Source organism: Perca fluviatilis, chromosome 14, assembly GCF_010015445.1.
Source record: "Perca fluviatilis chromosome 14, GENO_Pfluv_1.0, whole genome shotgun sequence".
NCBI classification, from domain to species: domain Eukaryota; kingdom Metazoa; phylum Chordata; class Actinopteri; order Perciformes; family Percidae; genus Perca; species Perca fluviatilis.
In genome coordinates this window covers 4,232,808-4,254,953 of record NC_053125.1, presented here as the reverse complement: position 1 = coordinate 4,254,953, position 22,146 = coordinate 4,232,808, and the positions used below count along the sequence as shown (strand labels likewise).

The window sequence follows — 22,146 nt, the reverse complement described above, 5'->3', positions numbered from 1 at the left end:
TATAATGTATTCAAGTTGAATTCACTTGACATCCAGTAACATTTATTTGTCATGTCATTCTAATAAAATAGCCGCAGTGTTTCCCACATAATCAGTTAGATTATTTTAGCAATAAGCAAGCTAACATTAACCAGCTAAAACCACAATATGTTTCATATGTTACCCAGTAAGCATTTTTCCATTGAAAAAAAATGACTATGGACACCAGTGAAAAGACGTTCAAAACGTGTTCAAAAGTGAAAGTTTTTTTCACTGACTGACTATTTCAAGATGTTTTTTGTGGAGCAGCCTTTTGATAAGGAAAATGCTGACACGTGACATGAGGGGGCATGTGATAACCCAGATTTGTTTGTGAAGGAGATTCATGGAGACGATTGTTTCCGGCTGGAAGCAGTCGCGAAGAGCCTCAAGCGGACGGCTGCAAACCACATGTTTTCTACACAGAGAACACTACTGAAGACAAAGACGCTGAAAGGGTATTCTTGTTTTCCCATAACACAAACTTTTGGAAATACACTGTTTAAAACCTGAACTACAACATAAGGAAGAGCAGGGCTGGCTGGGGGAGGACGCCAATGAAGGAGAGGACGCGGCGCAGTGAATGCAGAACGGCGGCCACCTGCCAGCAGGCCCGACTACAGCGTCTGGGTGAGTCAGTTTAACACAGCACAAACCCCACTAGACGTAGGAAAGACATACACTCATCCAGGCAAGTTTAGGACTCACTCTCATGTTAAATGCATCACACAGGGAAAGGAGACAATACCATTAATGTTACACGCTAGGTTATCCTTTAGTAGCTGTGTTTCTTGGTTATACAAGTCCAGGTTAGCTTAGCCTTTGTAACAGTTGTTTAAACATTCACATTTAGACCATATTTCACCAGGATTTGAAAAAGTGACATTTTTTATAATTATTTTTTATTGTTATTAACACCATTTATCATTAAAACATCCAGAACAAATTCCACAATATATATATTTTTTAAACAGAACATTCTCTGACAATGATGTCACCGAAGTCCATTGTGGCATTTAATGGCACAAAATGAAACCCGGGAATTACAATGAAACTGAATTAAACTGAGGCAAAATAACATCAAACAAAACAAACAGCAGGCTGCCAACTCCTTTTTCTTTCTACCTTCTAGTGAAGGCCCTTTCACATCTCAGCCTCACCCACCTGGAACCTACCACCTGCACAGGTAACTATAGGGTGAGCTATACTAAAAAAAAGAAAATTAGATTCACATTTACTGTTGCTGCTGACATTACTATATATATATATATATATATATTAGCACCCATAAGAATAAGCACCCCAAATATTATAAAAATGTACTGCAGATTTACTGCAGAACTATTTTACCTTTTCTCCTACACCCTCATAGTGCCCTGCCCCTCTCTGCTGAGAGAGTAGGTTCGAGATGAGCCAGCCCTGTGCAGAGTCGATCACCGGCGATCGCCGCCCAACGCATGCCGGTTAGACTTGTGTCCGACTTGATCCTGACATGCTCTGACATCATGCATACGTGGTCAACAGTAACCTCACGAGATCAAGGCGGCCGCAGGTTTGAGACGCAGGCAGCGCAGTTGCTTTTCACTGACTGCAAGACCCAGGCGGACCGAGGGCATGCTGGGAAACGCCGGCCTCTCAGATGATCTAACAGCTGATTGTTTCAGAATCGATTCAACATAATGACGTTTTATATAAACTTTTTATTGTTTTTAAATTGGAGGGATTATAATTGCTATTTGTCTAATTTAAAGGCTTATTCTGTACAGAACACGTGTGGCTGATAGTTACGTTTAGAAATCAGAGCGACTAAATCCATTCAAATTAAGATCATCTACAGTCTGTTTATTAACATCAGCAACAGATCGCATGTAGAGCATTTTGACAGCTACTCTGTCTGAATAAAACCAACTGGAAACTGTGTACAAGCTGATATATGGGTCTGATAACATTTTATTAAATCAGAATCTGACCTAACAGGATGTGAGTGTTGCTGTGACTTCCTGTCCAGCCTGAAGGCTGCTGGAAACGGCTGGAAACTGTCCGACTTGACCGTGGATTTTTGTCACCGCCCCCTGCTGCTGCTGCCTGCTCTCATCCACTCTACAGGCGAGGCGCAGCTCATCTCCAACGAGCCTGATCTAATCAGGCAAACATGCATGCACTCTCCTTGATTGAGCTGGGGAGCAGCTGATCACCCCCCCACATCACACGCAGAACCAGAACAAAAATACTATGAACTCGTAAACCAACTAAACGGACCTGTGTAATTTACACACATCAAATGATAATTTATAGAATATACTGAAACATTGTAATGAAGAATCAAGCAGACACAAAAGACAGTTAAAGTTGGGAACAGGGCCTAGTGAAAAGGGAGAAAGGCAGCCTTTTCACATTGAGACAGCTTCACCTTAAACGTCTGAGGAAATTCCAGGTATCCCCTCAAATTCTGAGGAATTTCTACTCCTGGTACTGAAACCCTGCAAATGTTCGGCTGAACATGCAATAGGCAGTGCCCTACCCTGCCTAATGGATACTTACACCAGGCGCTGCAAAAATAACGCTAAGACAATTATTACATGTCTAAATGACCTGGGTAACAGTCTTTTCTATCTGTTGAGGTTAGGAAAAAGGTACCGGTTACACCAGGCCAGCACTGAGAGACTCAGAAAGGAGCTTCTACCCTAAGGCTCCTAAATGTGGATCCTAAATGTGGACACTGCCTTAGACTGCCTCCCCCCTCATCATACATATTCTTTTTACACTGTTTAATGCACAAATGGAAGGAACTGACATGATAACATTTCCCACCATCCCTTTGTTAACAACCATACCCGCTCTCCCCATCTTACCTCACCAACAGTCAAGTCCCGCTAATGTATTTATGGTGTCTGAATAGCAGTGTTCTAGATGAGATAGAAAGTTGGCAAGGGCATGGCTGCAAGTCATGTGACATCCACTGGCGCAAAAAGACCTTTTCCTATACACTATCATTACGAAGAAAGAGCTGTACAACTGTACAACCCTGAATTTTCACAAGTTCACCTCCTCTTCCTCACTGCTGCTGGACTCTCCAAAGAGGTCTCCGTGTTGGGAGACTTGAGTTTCTGAGCTGACAGTACTGGATGTTAACCTGACGCTGATGAGGGCAGGGCTGTGGCTGAGGCCGAGCAGGACAGAAGTCTGGCACCCAAGAAGCAGCTTCATACAGCGGACATGTGCATCCAAGGAGAGCACAGACAGGACGCTGCCCGCCTCCAGGTCCCACAAGCTCAGCTGTCCTGGAATATCATAGCAACATAAAAAGTCACAGTTGCACATGGAGACATTCTGCTGTGTATGATATGACAGTAAAAAGGTAGTTATGTGCATAGTTGGGTTCTAACTGTGTACAGAAGCGATTATAGACTTCAATGATAGCAGCTTGCCATAATTGTTTGTGGGTTTGGTAAACATTTCCATGGTAAGCCCAACTCGCCTATTCTGTACCATTGTAGCTTTGTGCCTATATCCTGCGCTACCCGTTCCTAGTTTTGCCCTGCCTTGGCTTTGGATTTCATTCTTGTTTTTGTTTTTCTGCTTGTGGAGCGTTTTGATGGATGCAGTGTGGTGTGTGGTGGTTGACTTTGGCTGAAAATGTCACTCTCGAACATTTGTCAGCACCCCCAACTCAAAATATGTTCCCACGGCCATGCCAACTCGCAGATTATATTGTCTCTACGAGTACTTTACAGAACAATCCCGTGTTTAATAAGCTAGTATCTACCTTCCACTCCAGGCACTCCTGTTTTTCCACCTCCAAAATGAATCTCTCATTGCATCATCACATCTATGGTGTTGTAGAGGAGACATATACGATATTGGGAGGGTCTTTTGGTAAATTGACTGGATGCTCTTGCTTTTTAAAGGGGTGATAGAATGCAAAACCGATTTTACCCTGTCATAGTTGAATAACGACAGTTCGGTGGGTAAATAGGACATACATATAAGCTCAAAATCCCATTGACACCCCTTTACTATGAAAATCTCATATTTTGAAACTGCCGCTGAAAACGGGCGAATCTCAACAAAGTTTCTTGTGTAAGCATCTCAAAATCCGGAACCTTTGTCACAGCCGTGGGTGTATTAAGAGAACGGTCACGCCCCAACATTTACATAGGCTACACAACTGACCTGAGATCAGTTAGTCTTCTGAATCTAGGTCGTGCAGATCTCAGAAAATGTATACATTGTTCATATGCTATTTTACCATTAAATTTACTTCTGAGACTTTTTTATGTGAGAAATCAACTATGTAGAGGTCAAATATGGGCCGTTTTACGAAAATTGATGTCTAATTTCAAATTTTGTCCGACTGTGTGTCGGACTTCAGAGGCCGGTGGTGCCTGTGTTGCTGCCTCGCCACTCGGCCTGCCTTCCTTCACAGCCCCCGGCCTGCTGTGAGCTCGATTGAGCTCCGTCACGACTGGCAGGCCACGGCACTCCATACCCGCGCAAAGTCACCGTTTTGGGCTAATGAACTACGAAACGCCGCTGCTCTGACAGAGCTCCAGGGCCTGCAACTCCCCTCTTCCTGCTAGCTAAATGCCCGGTGTATGTGAGTGAAAGCGCGTTCAGCGAGCTTGTTACGCCAGCATTCTCTAACCACAGGTTCCAGTTACTCTTTTAATGTGTGTAATTATAATGTGTTGAGTTATTTAAACAAACGATTGGGGAAATAAAAGCCGCTTGTCCGTGAGTCTCATTGATAGAGCCTGCGGCTGGATGGAGCTCTATCAGTGAGAGCTAGCTAGCCTCCTCTTAGAATACCTCTGGAATTCACAAAAATTCATTAACTTGAAATCGGACACCGTTGTTAGCTTAATAAAACATTTAGTTAGATGTTGTATATGTGGCGTGACGAAATTCAAACTGTAAATATACTCGAATTACGACCAAAAATGAAGCTAACTAGCCGCAATCTGTACACATAGGATTGAAGGGACAGTCGCAGCTAACGAAACCCTTACAGTTCACAAATATTCATTAACTTGAAATCGGACACCGTTGTTAGCTTTATAAGACATTTAGATATATGTTGTATAGCTAAGTGGCGTGACATGTGTGTGACATGTGGTAAGAGATTGCTGGTGTAACAAGCTCGCTGACCGCGCTCTCACTCACGGGCCATTTAGCTAGCAGGAAGAGAGGAGATGCAGGCCCTGGAGCTCTGTCAGGGCAGCGGCGTTTGGTAGTAGTCCATTTCCCCAAACGGTGACTTTGCGCGGGTATGAGGTGCTGTGGGCTGCAGCAGCCGTGCCGGAGCTCAATCGAGCTCACAGCAGGCCGGGGTCTGTGGAGGAAGGCAGGCCGGGCGGCGAGGCAGCAACACAGGCAGCTGAACTCCGACACACAGTTTTACCAAATTTGCAATTAGCCATCCATTTTCGTAAAACGGCCCATATTTGACCTCTAAGTAGTTGATTTCTCGCATAAAAAAGTCTCAGAAGTGAATTTGGTAAGGAAACCTTGCAGTGTCTGGAATATGAGATTCTGTCGCGTTTCTAATGTGTGTGTATTGGGGATTTGCTCAACCAATCAGCACGCGACCTCTAATGCGTGTGTATGGTGATTCGCTCAACCAATCAGCGCGCGTCTCTACATGTGTGTATGGGGATAAGGCTCAACCAAGCAGCGCGCAGCTCATCTAAATATTCATGACCATACCATATTTGGAAGAAAAGCTCTTGTTACAAATAGGGCCAAAACACAGGGATGCATAAGGGCCAATAAAATATCAACCAGGCCATTTTCAGCCCAACTAATGTTACATACCCCATTAGGAGACCATAAGGAACAGTGTGAAATACCCTATATAATCATTCTATCACCCCCTTAACTTGCTGCCGGCTGCCCGAACGGCCCACAGCTCGCGGGAAAATACATCTGGCAAGTATCTTTAGTGGAGCAAGGCCAAGAGCCACTTCAGACGTGCTTCTGGCGCGGCTGGTGGAATATCAAACATTGACTTGAACAAGGGTCGCGGTGCATCCAGAACGAAGCGCAGATGCGCCTGGTGGAAAATAGGCGTTAGAATTGTGGGCAGTGTAGTACGTTTCCATGAAATCGCGAATAAAACATGTTTTTCTTAAAACAAGGTTGATTTCATACAGACTTGTGGCTTCTACAGGGGCATAAACCTTCGTTTCACAATCTCGTAACTCGTGGTCAGTCTACCTTGGATGGTGTAGACATTATGGCATATAATCGAAATCCTTATGGAGAAAATGAATAGGATTTTTACTACCGGAACGACACTGTTGAGCTATATTTGAAAGTAGTTCGAAAATATTCTCTGTGCATGCCAGTGTGTATTACACTCGGCCCCAAATGGTTTAATTGAAGAAGACATGCCACTTTGATTTTTAGAAAAATGGGCCATGGGCTTTTGCGGTTCAAAAATACCAACAGAGTGGTGGCAGAAAAATGATTGAGTCACATCAATTTCAGACAGCAATTTAAGACATTAGCAGCTAGCCCAGAGGTTGCCGCGTGTAACTGAAAATTGGCATATAACCACCTTCAAGCTTTTAAGGTAATTAGCTTAAAATTATGATTTTTGAATTGGGACCTCCTAGATTCAGAGCTGTGAAGCAGTTTGTCTGTGAAGCTAACACTAAGGTTAGGTTAACCAGCTACACTAGAGCTGGAGCAGTTTGTAATTATCACCATCACTGGACAAATATGTTGTGTATACCACTAATGTATCACAATTTGTGATTAGTGATATTAGCTATATATTCCTAAATGTATTGATTGAATGATTGAAAATCTGACTGTCTGGTTGATTCATTTTTAATTATGCTTGGTACATTTGTATCATTGTTTGAAACTATTAAGATCACAAATACAGGCCTGGATTTTAACCTAATGGAAGATAATCACAATTGCAATATTGGTTAAAAAAATGTATAAAAAATTTTAAAAAAGAGAGCAAATAATCACAATTTGAATTCTGTGTGGTAGAGGCGGACTCTGCCAGCAACTATTAAATAACTTTATAGAGAGGCAATTAATCCTTTTGTCTTCCCGTCGAACAAGCAACTTTTTGTTTTTCTGGGTCAAAATTTCAAATCAAATATTTTTTACTTTTTTAGAGCTTTTTTGACTGTTTTTTTTTTCCAAAATGCTATAAAATTGAATGAAACACCCAAATTCAATGAAAGTAGTGAACTGATCATTTAGATTTTTTTGGTTGAAAAAAATCCACATTTTTTGAAAAGGGGTTAAATTTGACCCGAGGACAACAGGAGGGTTAAGAATGAATTGAATTGAACAGATTCTAGTGACATGATCAGATCAGGAGTGAAAGCTCTTGGCATGTTAAACACTGTCAAAAATAATAAATCATCATAGCACATAAATAGACTGTAGGCAGCTTGATTAAATCTAAATGTATGTCAGCCTCCTTTAATCCAACCCTTTTGTACCTGGGACTGCACTGATTTCACTTACTTGAAAGTGTGAAAAACATGCTGTAATATGGCACCTTAAGGTGAAAGAGTCGCACACACACACACACACACACACACACACACACACACACACACACACACACACACACACACACACACACACACACACACACACACACACACACACACACACACACACACACACACACACACACACACACACATGAGACTGAAGCCCTAATAAATCCTTCCATTCCTTTATAGGAGCTTTTATAGGGGAGTTTTTTCTTGCCCCATTTGCTCATGGGGGAATGTCGGCTCTAGACTCTATATGAAATGTGTCCTGAGATAACTTCTTTTGTGATTTGACACTATGAATAAAGTTGAATGAATACATTGAATAATAAATGGATCAACGAAAGCACATTTCCAGGATAATTGACTGACATCTGCCGCCACCTGCGTGTGGCCTTTCTAAAAATCTGTTCATTTCGGGAAACAACAACAAACTTGCAGTTGACTGGTACTTGCCGAAAATGGCAAGTTTTGAAGAAACTGCTCGGTTCTTTCGGGGAATGATTGTAAAGATTTACAAAGAATGCTTTTATGTTTTGGGACCAATTGGTGGGATTGCTGTGGACGAAGTACACACGGCGATACACTGGGAAGAGCAAATGAGGTTTAACCATGTATCAGCTAATTTATATAGGTCACGTGTGAACAGTTAACTTCATTTAATATTTTATGTGGCGTTTGCAAATGTTTTACTCAAATAAGTTCCTTCCTGAGACCATTTTGCAGAGCCACCGTCACTGCGTCCAGAGCTTAGCGATTGTAATTGGTTAAAAGACGACTGTAATTGGTTTAAAGAAATGCAAACAACCCTGAGCGTTTTTTTTCTTCCTATCCCAGAATATATCTGTGGTGCAGCCAGACCTTACTGCACAGCGCTGTGGAGATAGCTCTGGCAATGCAAGACTACCTACCTGACAGCAGGATGGCTCTGGTTCCTCCCTCTGTCAAATGAAGCTTACTGGAGTATTCTATCATGAGGTTCCCATAGCCACAGATGCTCCTATAATTTCTCTTGAAGGGGTGCCACACCTTCAGTCTGTCAAAGCAAACATGCATAACACTAATCATTCAAAATGTGATAGAATGTTTTCATCCACACATTTAAAACTGAACAGAACAGAATTCACTATGGGAATTGTGGCAGCATGGTTAGCATCATTAGCATGTCAGACAACAGTAGGTGTTTTGACTGTGGTGCGAAAAGTTACAGAAAGTGAAGGCTGACAGCAGGGCTGAATAAACCCAGTAGGGAGCACTCACCCCTCTCCTGTTCTCCAAAGTAGTAGGTGATCGAATGCAAATGTATTAATGAATATGCACTACATAACTATAGTGAAAAAATAGTTTTTGACACAGGACAAACACAGGATAAACACACCGTCAAGATTTAAAATGTAAGAATATATATAATATTAATCAGTTAACCAAATTACTACAGCTTACTATGTGTATGGCATAAGCTCATGGAAGCATAAAAGCTTTTTCTTCATTGGTGAGTGGAGTTTGCTTACTTGTCTCGAAAATAGCTAAGTTGTCATTGAGGAAGACTGTAAGATGTAGTCAAATGCTCCAGAAAAAGCTAGTAAGTGGACCTTGAGTTAATATGGTTTTTACTTTTTAAACTATTTTCATGGTGGAGAATGAACTTTCACGCTCAAAACATCCTACAGTGTTTTAAGTTAGATGTGAGTGGTCCGAGGTTTAGTCTTATCAGTGTTCAGCGGCATTGCAGGGAATTTCAGGACTAAACGAGACGCGACTGGGTGTCATCTGCGTAACAATGGTAGGACACGGTGTTAAAGTGGTGAATGAATATACAGTATTCACGTATGGTCATGTCACTCAAGAATCTGAAAACATTTACTTGTTGCTTCCTCTGACCCCAAAGACAACTCTCTCTGCGTTGTCTGTGATAGCTACGCAGCAAACTCCAGCTTCATTCCCCAGTCTTTTCCTCACCTAAAAGAATATATACAAAGCATAACATGAGGGCAATATAAAATCAAATCAACCACAGAGCAGGGGAGAAGCGAGGGGGTCTGGGGCTCCAGCCTTGAATGTTTTAGGTTTTTAAAATAACTTCGACCTTGTGTCATTTCCCCTTAGTCTCTCGGACTGGACCGCAAAGTATATGGAGCAAAAGTTCTGTTACTTCGGTAATATCGCCTTCATTTCAAAATTAGTAATGCTGTTTACACCAAATTCCTACCCTACCTACAGTACCAGTCCAAAGTTCGGACACACTTTCTCATTCAAGTGAATGGGAAAGTGTATCTGGTTTGACTGGTACTGTACGTTATGTAACTTTAAACTAGTAACATCAGACAGTTTTTGCCTCTTTTTAGGTGGCTGGAGTGAAAGGGAGTCATCCTCAACATTTGTTGTGTTCAGGTTTCAGAATGATGAACACAGTTGGAGAACAATTCGATACCTAACAGGATGTCGTCTATCATGTTTTTCTCAAATGATGTACAGATTTTTAGGCATTCTATTATCAAATGGCTTGAAAAATAGTGCAAGTAGCGGCCGTAAATGGACGCCCGCTAGGTTTGGGCTGAGCCCTGAATGTTTACGTTTACGTCTTGCCAAAAAGCAATCACAAATCGCCAAATAATTGTTTAAAAGTGTTAAATAAACTTAAAACGGAACATTTAAGAGCTTAGGACAAGCGGTGGGAACCCACCGCTCCTGTGTGCAGGTCCCACAGGGTGATGTGGGGCGTCCTGTGCTCATGGTTGTAACTGGTCAGCACCAGGTGACTGCCAGTGTAGGTAATAGCTGCAGTGTGGAGGCTCAGCAGTGATGTTTTCTCCCCCAGGCTGTGCAGGTGTTCCTGCGAAACCACGCTGAAGACATTGAGGTGGTGAGCAAAATAAGAGCACACCACCACCTACAAAATAAAGGTGTGGAATGTAGAGGTCAGTGATGCAACAACTACTGACAATATAGTGAAACAGTAACATTGTTTTGCCCACAATGCTGATATTATATAAAATAAAAAAGACCTGAAACAATTTAAAACTCCTTGTGTACAAAATACACAGTGCCTTAAACATTGCAGACAAAAATGTAGATTTGGATGGCTTATCCTGCCCTTGTACTGTGCATTGCTCTTTTGCTGTGTACCTGTTCATCGCCACTGAGGAGGTACTGGTCTATCAAGTTGTATTTCTCTCTCTCCAGCCTCCTTTTCGCCTCTCTCTCCCTCTGTGCCTCTCTCTCCAGCCTCCTTTTCTTTGCAGACTGGCTCTCTGTTCGGATGTCCCATGGCATCACTGTAGCAATGCAAGAAAACTTAAACTAGAAAGACACTCGGAGAGTTCCAACCTCCTTCAAGGCATGCCCTATTTGCAGCTAACGTTCCGACTCGAGGGGGCAATTACGTGACTTTTCCCAGTCAGGAACACATTTTTCAGATTATTCCAACACCACATGAAAGCAGCAAAAATGCCCTATCTTGCAAATGATAACGAAAGTATTAAATAATTTGTGGATCCGCCCCGTGATTTGGATCCGCTCGAAAATGTAAGGAGTACTTCCTTAGCCCATGTTACACCCTTCCACCAAGTCAAAAATTCGAGCCAGTAGTTTTTCCCAACAAACAAAAAGAAAAACATGACCTCTTTGGTTGAGGTAACTTCAGGCCTATCCAGAGTGGTATCATCGAAGCAGGTATATTTTACCGCTAGAGAGGGTCTTTAGGGCACCATTATTTATCAGGATGGTCTCACGTTTCTCCTAATACTCAGGACATCAAAATACTTTGAAATGTAGCATAAAATCCTACACAAAGTGGCTTTAAGAAGACAGTCAAGAATGGAATTTGGATTTATAGGTAAGAAAAGAATTAAGATTAGGTTAGTCTAAAGAATGAAGAGGACGGGGAGTTATATGAGCACTAAAACTAAACTAAAATCTATCTTTACCACAGAGTGTCATGTAAATAAACCCTTTTCTGGAAAAGATTACACCTACTCTACTCTCCTATACTCTCCAACAAACATTTTAGTCTCCTCAGCTGGCTCCAATTTACAAGTGGAAGGAAAATTATCACAGCCCTAATTGCTTGCTATTGAAGTGATCTAGGAACTGATGTTAATACTGATATTACACTCTGTAAATTGGTTTGGATTTGTGCATCAGCTACACACACACACACACACACACACACACACACACACACACACACACACACACACACACACACACACACACACACACACACACACACACACAGAGTAAAATGTAAATGTTGAAAAGGCAGATCATCATGTAAAAGATGATGATGACAAATATGTGTTTACAGCGGGAGGATCAGGCAGCTCACATGTTTTCTCTCTGCGTGGGGTCACATTGGGCTGCAGGTCTTGGACTGGGCAGCTGCACAGGAGCGACTCTCTGTGGGAGGGTTTGATCTCATGTTTGATAGTGCCAGAGTCTAGATCCCAAAGGATCAGATGGTCTCTGCAACGACACACATCAGACAGGAAATAAACTGGGGTTCTGCTGAAATGGCTTTTTGCAGGTCAATATGATAGGTACAAAGTATGAATAACTTTATTACCTTGTTTGATTACTTTAATTTTTAATTCAGTTCAGTTCATGTGAACATGATATGCATTTCAATGAAAACTGTGAAATGAATACAGACATGTAGGGTGTCTGGATCATAGGGTAGCCTCAAATTAAATAACTGCATTGTCATACATGGAACCCATCAATTCATTTGGAGCTCAGTTTCTTTTCTTAATCTTATGTGGTGTGAAGTATCCCTATCATTGCAGACTTGTCATACTCCCTGTATTTCACATATTCACTCTCACCTGGTCTCTGATAGGCCAAGAAGAGTCCGTCCATTCCCCAGAACACAGTACTTGTGCTGAGGACAGGAATTAACTGTGATCCCAGTCTGTCTCCTCACATAGCTCCGCTTTATCAAATCATACACCAGAAGAGTCTGGGAGGTCAGACATGACAGAAAGGTTATAATGACAGCAGGTATGGTTAGTTCAGTATTCCATAGTCTCGCTCAGACCTTCCTCCACAGCGCTGCAGAGGACGGTCTGGCTAGTCCACACAGCATTCCGGGATGGGAGAAAAACGTGCTCTGGTTCATTGGCATTTCTTCAAACCAATCACAATCGTCATGGGCGGCGCTAAGCACCGGGCAGAGCCATGGTGCCGCTGCAAAATAGCCTCAGGAAGGAACTTGTTTTGGTGGAACGTGTACGTTCAAAAGTTGTTTTAGTCGTACAACAGGAAACTCAGATTGGACGGACAGTCTAGCTAGGTGTCTGGATTTACCCTGCAGAGATCTGAGGAGCAGTTAACCATAGTCCTCAGAAATCCACCAGAGTTTAAAATGCCGAAAAGAGTTAAATCCGGCGAAAATTTCGGTGGCAACGGAGCAATACCGGAATTGTGGATATAGTACACATAGTTACTATACTAAGTAGTCCACAACAAAGAGAAAACATGAACTTAAAGGAGTGCAGTCTGGACATAATTGAGAATAAATCTGAGTACACAAGTATAAAGTGTAGACCAAAAACTAAACTCGAAATGAGCAGACGAAAATATCAAAAGGACATCGTAGAGAGTCTGACCTGGAATGGACATGAAGCAGCGTCTATGCTGCTGTTTCTGCTTCTGTCTGTAAAGATGTAAAGTTTGAAGTCATGGGCGAGCACCACATCAGTGCTGCTGTAGAGGCCGTGCTCCACTCTGACAGGTCGGCAGGCAAAACGCCGTCTGGTCAAGTTCCACACATATACTGTCCCAGCTCTGATGGAGCGGCACACAGCATACCTGCCAGCAGACGGAGCCAGACTCCATCAAAGGAGGATGATGAAGTGTCAGTTTTGATGGGAAGTGCTCAGTGTTTGCCCCATAATCTATTCTCCTCAGGGTGGACAAGACTGCCAAATGTCAATAAGATGACACACAATTCTAATTCCCCACTAAAACCAAGCACACACAGTAAGTTTTGTGTCAGTTTTGGGACAGACACAATTCATTGAATTAATGAACAAATGTAAATCATTTGTTCATTAATCTTTATGTCTTGGGTCCTGGAATAATATTGAAATATGGCCTGCATCTCTTTGAAATAACAACAGCATGACGTCATGATTTAACTCATCAAATGAAGTCTTATCATGCTTCCATTGCAGTGGGAACATAACCTATTATTATTAAGAATTAGAAGTAGAAAAGTGTTAACTTGTCTAGTACTTCTGCATTTTAAAATGAATATGTTTTTTTAAATATATTGTGGGACACACTGCAAACTGTAGAGGCATTGTATATTTTGATTTTTTTTTAATACAATGAGTAGAGTCACTTTCTGACAGGTCCCTGACTGTATCACAATGGTAATACCAGGAACAAGAAAGCTGGGTTTTTAAGATAGGAAAAGGTGCAATAATGAAGTCAAATATATTTAAAATAACACACACCTAGAGTGGAGATAGAAGTTACAGAAATATTAATGATTAATATTCTAACATTATACAGTGTCATATATTGTTGCTTTTTGTCTCGTGATGAACAAACAACTGACCTATGAACAATTGATACACTTATATACAGTTAAAAACTGCTGTCTAGGGTGCCTGTATAGCTCAGTTGGTAGAGCGGGCGCCCATATATAGAGGTATACTCCTCGACGCAGGTTCAACTCCGACCTGCAGCCCTTTGCTGCATGTCATTCACCCTCTCTCTTTCCCCTTTCATGTCTTCTGCTGTCCTATCGAAATAAAGGCTGAAAAATGCCCCAAAAAAATCGTAAAAAAAAACCAAACTTTGTCTAGAGCTGGGCAATATGGAAAAAAATCAAAAACATTGATGTTGATATTGCAGCGATATTGTAGGGTTGACTATTGGTGCTTTCACAAAACATTAACAATAACCAATAATGTGGATACAATGACTAAGTGGGTAAAGGCAAATAATAGAACAGCTAGCTAGTCTGGTAAGTTAAGAAAATGACATAATTTTACTGTAATACAGCCTTTCAAACCAGGAAAAGACAATACTTACGGGATATTACGATATCCAAAGTTTAAGACGATATCTAGCCTCATATATCGATGTCGATATAATACTGATATATTAACCAGCCCTCCTGCTGTCATAGCATAAAGAAAATCACAGATAGTCCAAATAAATGAATACCTGACCAGGTCTACCAGACTGAGATCTTGCATTGATTTAGTGAGTTAATTAACAGTGTGCACAACAGAGTGCAATTAATATGCGATTATAATCACCATTCATTAGTCTGTTATTGGAGTTTATTTTTTTTTAAAGTGCTCATATTATGCTAATTTTCAGGTTGATAATTGTATTTAGAGGTTATATCAGAATAGGTTTACATGATTTAATTTTCAAAAAACGCAATATTTTTGTTGTACTGCACATTGCTGCAGCTCCTCTTTTGTGTGTTGAGCTCGCCAGTCAGAAGCAGAGTATGAGGGCGTGCCACGCTAGCAGCTAGGTGAGCATTATAACGTGTGTTACAAAGTGACCATGTTTGTCTCTGAAGTAAAGGCTGGACTACAATAGAGCTGTTTGGAGCAGTTTGTGAACAGTGTTTTCTGTTGGAGATGGTAAGTCCCTTTGGGGTGGAATTTGGGCTTTTTCACTTTGTATACCTATAACATGCACAAAAAAGATATATAACAAAATATAGGAAAGGGGAAAAGCCAAAAAGCATAATATGAGCACTTTGAAGTACTGTTTAAAACCCAGAGTGGACACATGGTTGTGCAAAAAACATGTATTCTATCTGTGACATAATTATCAAGATAATTATTAAAGTAGCCTACTTAAAAAAAACTAAACTTGGTTCTAATCCCTTTATTGTAAATCAGTATTTTTGTCCATGTCATCTCTCTCATATAATCTGATTGGTCAGTGGGTTGTCTGTGCTTAAAGTTGGGTGTGTGCTATGTTTAGATTTAGGGTCAGCCAATCCCAGCAAAGGAAGTTTTATTGTTGCATTCACTTGGTGTCAGAATAATCGAAAAATGAGTTCCTGACTAGGAAAATTCACACAAATGCCCCTTAAGTCATAAAGACACACAGACTTGCAGAGTTGGCATCATACTACACAATAACATGGCGGACGAAAGTAAATGTTGGGTTAGGTTTAGTATGAAACTTTATTTACGTATTGCATTTCAATTCGCTGGTCCCATGTAATTTGTAACATGGTATTAGATTGTAACCGTTAGTTGCTGTCCATGTAGAATGACCTAGGTTCATTACAAAAGTTATGACGTTACTGGTGTGTTGAATAAATCTGTTCATCTCATGGATAAAAACTGAATCAAACAACCACCATAACAAAAGTTAATGATATTGACTAATATCTGCCTTTTCTGGATCAGAAGCACCATGAGATGAAAATACAAAGCGACTACATCTCAGTACCTACCTCTGGGTTTTCCCCATAGGGATGACCTCCTCTGTGCCTTCGCTCCTGAGCTTATAGATGTTATAGCTAAGAGCCCGGTCACTGATCCTGGAGGTCAGATCCCACAGGCGAAGGTACTTCTCTCCACTGCAGACCCCCAGGCAGAAGTGCAGATCAAAACACAGGCCTGAAAGGGAAAGGAAAATGTCAGCGCTAACACTTCAAAACGCCCACTTTACTACAAGACACGCCCCCTAAAATTACTTCCTGAATTAACGTACCTATTTAAACCATGGATGTATAATAACAACTGGATACAGTGTTTGAGGCGGAGCCCCATTCTTTCCTAGGGGAGTTGCTCAGTGGAGCATGAAGCCAAAACCAACCTCTGAATCCATTCTTTACACTTCTGCTCTTGTGCTTTCGGACAGACAATAAAAAACACACAACTCTTTGAATACTGAGTATTGCCCATACTAGGGCTCCATGTGGGCTATTTTGCCATGTCTAGTCACTGTTGCTAAGCTATGATTGGACAAATGCTTTTTAGTTTAGAGCTGCACAATATATCGTTTTTTTTAATCGTCATTGCACACATCGCAAAATATATGTCGAAAAAAACACAGTAGAAAACTGCACTTGATGCATTTTATATTCAATTTGAATAAAAGAATGTTGGAAAGGATTATCTTTCATTTGGTTTAAATTCAACAAGGAAATTGTTGTATTTTAGCTGAATACTGAAAGCAGGAGAAATGCAGAACTGAGTACACTTTAATATCTGTTTATTTATCCCAAGTAATATTGTTATGGCGGTATTCAACAACGTTATCACATATTTTCCGTATATCTGCATCCCTAGTTGGGTTATTAGTCAATCTGGTCAGTATTCCTGGAAACCCCTAAACCCCCTGTGGGTATCTGCACCACCCCACTTTGAGCACCCCTGTAAAAACAAACCTTTGGTCAATACTGTGGGGCAGCGAGTGATGTGTTTGTGGTCCTCTGTCTCCAGGTTCCAGGTGACCAGCTCCGTGATGCCAGTACGGGGGAAGGGGCAAAAGGCCACAACGTGAGTCCCCGCCCGGTTGACAGTGACCTGGGAAATGCAGTCCTGGCTGCAGCCCAGTATAGAGCGCAGGTAGAGGAAGGACACAGTGCTGAAGAGTTTGATCTGGATGATTTCACTGCCCCTCTTGTATGGGAATCTGACACAAACAAAGTAGAGAATGTTTCACTAAGTCCAGGGGCTTCAACTCATCTCAAGGAAGTACCACAGGACCTGCTGCAGGATTTAAATTTAGATTTAATACCCATATTATTACTTAATTATCCTTACTTTACATACAAGATCATAATATCGATGATTTTCTTTCTTAGTATTTTACTCCTCCAACAACATTTTATTTATTTATTATACAATTCCCTGCACCCCATTCACTTCTTCATTTCAGAAACATCAACTTTTTTAGGACTGTTTTTTAAAACAAATTTGTACTTTTTATAGACGCAAAGCAGACACAAACAACTGGATGATATAACAAATACAGGAATTGTACCTCTGTCACCATGCAGAGGAGAAGGCACACCTTCTCTTCTCTGCTTCTCTTCATAGTTGTCAGATTCATAAACCAACCTTTATAGAGCTGGCTCAGGTTTGACTTGGACCAGCTCTTAGTTAAGCTGTTATAGGTCTAGACTGCTGGGGGACTTTCTTTAACACACTGAGCTCTGTGTGCATTCATGTCCCAGAAATGCTTGTCAGAGCCCTTATGTTTTCTCGCCTCACAGTTTTCCTTGGATTAGGGTGGCACCTAAATCATGGTTGCAGCTGGTGGTCCTGCTCGGCGCCCTGAACTGCTACAACTATTATTTCTAGTCATAGTTCCATTATCTTTATTGTGACTATAATTGCAACTGTTCATCATACCTCCAACCGGCACCGTCAGACACCACCTTCCAAGAGCCTGGGTCTGTCGGAGTAATACCTCTCCACTGTCGCACTAAATGCTTGCTCTTGGGGGGAATTGTTGGAATTGTTGGAATTGTTGAGTCTTTGTAAATTATGGAGTGACCTACTAAATCTGTAAAGTGTCTTGAGATAACTATTGTTATGATTTGATACTATTAAAGGAACACGGCAACTTATTGGGAATTTAGCTTATTCACCGTAACCCCCAGAGTAAGACAAGTCGATACATACCCTTCTCATCACCGTGCGTGCTGTAACGCTGTCTGACGGCTCCAGCATTAGCTTAGCCTAGCACAGATCCTGCAGGTAACTGGTTCCAACTAGCCTACTGCTCCGAATTGTGACAAAAGTTAGAAGATGGCTGCGTCTCATGTTACGTTGTTTTTTGTACACGCTGTGACTCTACAAATCACAACATGGAAATAGGAACATGTTGGCGTTATTTTGTCACTTATTCGGAGCAGTAGGATTGCTGGAACCATTCACCTACATGTTCTGCTGGCCTGATCCCGCTGGAGCCGTCAGACAGCTTTACAGCACGCACGGAGATGAGAAGGGTATGTATCGACTTGTCTAACTCTGGGGGTTACGGTGAATAAGCTAAATTCCCAATAAGTCGGCGTGTTCCTTTAATAACATTGAATTGAATTGTTTGTAGTGTTATTGTACCTGCAGAAGAGCAGCAGGTAGTCTTCAGTCATGTCCACAGCCTGTATAGAAGCAGCGCCGTGCTGAACAGACAGGACGGACAGCACAGCGCCCCCTCTGGCACTGAATACTGCTGCTTCATCACAAGACCTCAAACACAGAGAAGAACAAGTATCAAATACCTAAAAGGATGTAACTTTCATATATATTTTAACCATTAATAGTATTTACAAATTAGAACACAGTGCCAAATATTTACTGCTCACTAGGACTGCACGATATGAGGAAAATGTCAAATCGCGATTATTTTGACTGATGTTGCGATTGCGATATGATTCACAATATTGGAGGGAATGATACATTTTTTTGGATAATCATTCTCATTTTCATTGAAACACAAATAAAAATGTACTACAGTACAAACAAAGATGTTTTCCTTTAGTCTGTAGGATAGGATTTGTAGGCCGGGACGTCTCTGCAGTCCCACAATACTTCATTCAGAATGGTTAGACACATATTTTGCCTTTAACAAATATTGCGCCCCCGATTTGGATATTGCACTAATCCATACTGCGATTTTGATAAAATTGTGATTAATTGTGCAGCCCTACTGCTCGCCCAACTCAGACAGCCATGTGATTCACATGAGGTGAACAACCACAGATAGGCTGTATTTTTAACTTCAATATATATGAATTCATGTCAAAAGTTGTGTACCAATTCCAAATAATATACTCTGAAACATAGACTAGCACTTGCCAGTGAACTATTCTGGCAGGTAGGACAATGCATTATTTAATTTATTATTAATTATGTTTAATTATGGTGTTGTGAGATGTTACTGGAACTGTTGCACCATGTACAATCTTTTCACTTTTTATCAGCTGCAAGCAGTTCTCTACTTATGTTGTATGTTGTAACATGGGACAATAGTGTACATCCAATCTCATAAATCAGCTATTTAGTCATATTTATTTATGTACTTGAAGATGAAAATGTCAGCATTTTGTGTGTTATATATATATATATATATATATATATATATATATATATATATATATATATATATATATATATATATATATATATATATATATATATATATATATATATATATAGGAACAGTCTTCCTTAACTGTACATTTGTAGATTACGGCTTTTAAGCTTTCATATATATATATATATATATATATATTATATATATATATATATATATATATATATATATTATATATATATATATATATATATATATATATATAGGAACAGTCTTCCTTAACTGTACATTTGTAGATTACGGCTTTTATGAAAGCTTTCATTAAACTCTGACACACTAAGAGCCAACTGTAAATGTGCTAATGCTCTGAGGCGTTCCATATTATTACCATCCCTGTTGTCTTGTATTACCAGCAACCACTAGTGCCCTAGTTTGTTGTTTATCTGATACCTCCTCCTGTCAGGTGTGTAGGTATGGCTTCTGTGCTAATTACTCTGAAAGCAGCCATGCCTCTGCTCTTAATTCAGTTATAATGAGAGTAACAGGATGAAGAACACCTCTGTGGAAACTTTTATCATCTTGCAGTCATCACCTGGCCATCAGCTTCAGTGTCATTCATCTATGTGACATGAGCGAAGGCATTAAGGGATCTTCTTGGTGCTACATTACACTGGGGAGGCACATGAGTAGTCGCCTGTCTTAATAATTCACAACTGTTTTCAAATCTAGTGGTGACATTTTTCCGGATACTGTGCAGGCCTGATTTCACAGCTTGTTAACAAAGGGATATGCGATATTGTTTAAGAACAAGGTCACTCGTAGTAACACTTGTGACTCATGCCTTGTGAATGTGTTGCTGTTGAGATCACCATCATTTGACATTCATAGTGACCTGAGCCTACTGTGCAACCTGGGTTTAAGGTAGTCATTCCCACTCAGGACTTTCACAGTTACACAGGTACAGTTTGAGTTGATCGCTGTGTTAGCACTGGAGAATTGTCTAGCCCATCTTATTTGGGATAGGGTGAAAAAAAATACTGACTTGTTTGTAATTCTTTAAATCAATCACAACCGTCCTGGGCGGTGCTAAGTTTGAGATGCAGCAACAGTGCCATTACCAAAATACATAGCTGAGATAGTGAAAGGGTATCTCAGCAATAGCGAAAGAGGCCATTTAAGTCCCGCCCACACGAGGGAAAACAACTCATCGCTCTCCATTGACTTTGTATTGCGTTAAGGTGCTTCCTCATCAATTCCGTCTGCTAGCAAACAACAGAAAAAAGCCTAAAAGCTGCCTTTTTGGTGGGATGCACTAACAACATGGTAAAGACCCATAACTAAGTTTTCATAAGCTGCTGAAACAAAAAACTGAGCTTTTAGAAAGACAAAAGTGAATAGAGACATGAGAAATCAGTAGGAAGAATGGGAAGACTGTGGGATCCTGACACTAACCTAAAATAATGCCCAACGTATGTGTGCAGCAAGCATTTTGTCCAACATTAATCCTTTATTAATCCCACAATGGGGAAATTCACACTGCTGCAGCAGCAAGGGATAGTCTCTATGTTCATCCGTTGAGCCAGACTACAGCTAGAGTGATCATAATACAGTTGAGAGAATTTTTAAAGTTGATAAAAACACTAATAAACGTGGGTTGCCTTCAGTTATTACTTTACCCTTGCAGTTCAGAGGGCGATCTGTTAGGTCAGGCTCACTAGATATAGACTGTTGGTAACAAGTCTGCCATTGGCCACCTATTTCAGCCAGCATTCTGTTCCCCTTCCCGCTATCTATTTTGAAAAGGCACCGTTACCGCATCTGTGGTTTATCACCGCCAAGGACGATTGTGAATGGTTTAAAGAAATACAAACAAGCCAGAGTGTTTTCTTCCCCTATCCCAGAATGTTAACTTGCACAGCCAGACTATACTCCAGCGTGGACAGAGCGCTGTGGAGATAGGTCTGGCAATGAGAGACTTTGCCTATCCTAACCCTCTGGTGGAGCTTATTGGGGTTGAGCCCAGTCTGACTGGATGATCTGCAGACACTACTGCAACCAGGCAAATACTTTTATCTATACACAGGTGCCGTTTTTTTTATGCTGATACAAACACAAAACATTAATCAAAACTAAGGCAGCAACAGGACAATGCTCCCAAGGAAAGAACAGATTTCGGGGGACTATATTTTAGTCTTAAAGTGCTTTCAGACAGCAAGTAGTTGCTGCCACCCCCTCCATTGTTTCAAATGCAACCACAAAGACAGGATGACCAATTTCATTTTTTGAGCTATTTGCTAGGTTAAGATAAGTATCTGTCAAATTTCAAAGTGCTGAATAACATAAAAAGGAATCATTAATAAGTCCAACTTATCCCAAAAGGCATGGCCATAGCCTGGTCCTGACCTGGGTCTAATCTCATGCTGTCTGACCTGTAGGCAAAGAGGACGTAGTCTCTGATGGAGTTGTTGGACAGCAGAATGGAGCGGTTTTTGTGGATTGCCTCACGCTCCATGGAGATGTCAGCACAGTGCAGCAGAGAACAGCTAGAGGCTAGGTCGAAAAC

General features: G+C 40.9%; 1 protein-coding gene across 1 annotated transcript; it reads right to left on the bottom strand.

Annotated features, from left to right (window-relative positions):
• Positions 1-2,111: 2,111 nt before the first annotated feature.
• LOC120572240 lies at positions 2,112-18,663 on the bottom strand. The gene is made up of 11 exons (XM_039821460.1): positions 18,608-18,663; positions 16,927-17,174; positions 15,988-16,153; positions 13,154-13,355; positions 12,371-12,504; positions 11,875-12,011; positions 10,674-10,822; positions 10,231-10,437; positions 9,412-9,506; positions 8,459-8,583; positions 2,112-3,299 (listed from the first exon to the last, which is right to left on the bottom strand). The coding sequence occupies exons 1-11, from the start codon at positions 18,637-18,639 to the stop codon at positions 3,052-3,054; spliced, it is 1,743 nt and encodes a 580-aa protein (XP_039677394.1). The 5' UTR covers positions 18,640-18,663; the 3' UTR covers positions 2,112-3,051.
• Between the last annotated feature and the right edge of the window lie 3,483 nt (positions 18,664-22,146).

Coding starts and splice junctions, on each gene's coding strand:
- LOC120572240 (XM_039821460.1), bottom strand. CDS start 18,639: ATGACTGAAGACTACCTGCTGCTCTTCTGCAG. Junction 16,154..16,926: donor CCCCACAGTATTGACCAAAG/GTTTGTTTTTAC, acceptor TTTCCCTTTCAG/GCCTGTGTTTTGATCTGCAC. Junction 3,300..8,458: donor CAGAGCCATCCTGCTGTCAG/GTAGGTAGTCTT, acceptor ATGATATTCCAG/GACAGCTGAGCTTGTGGGAC.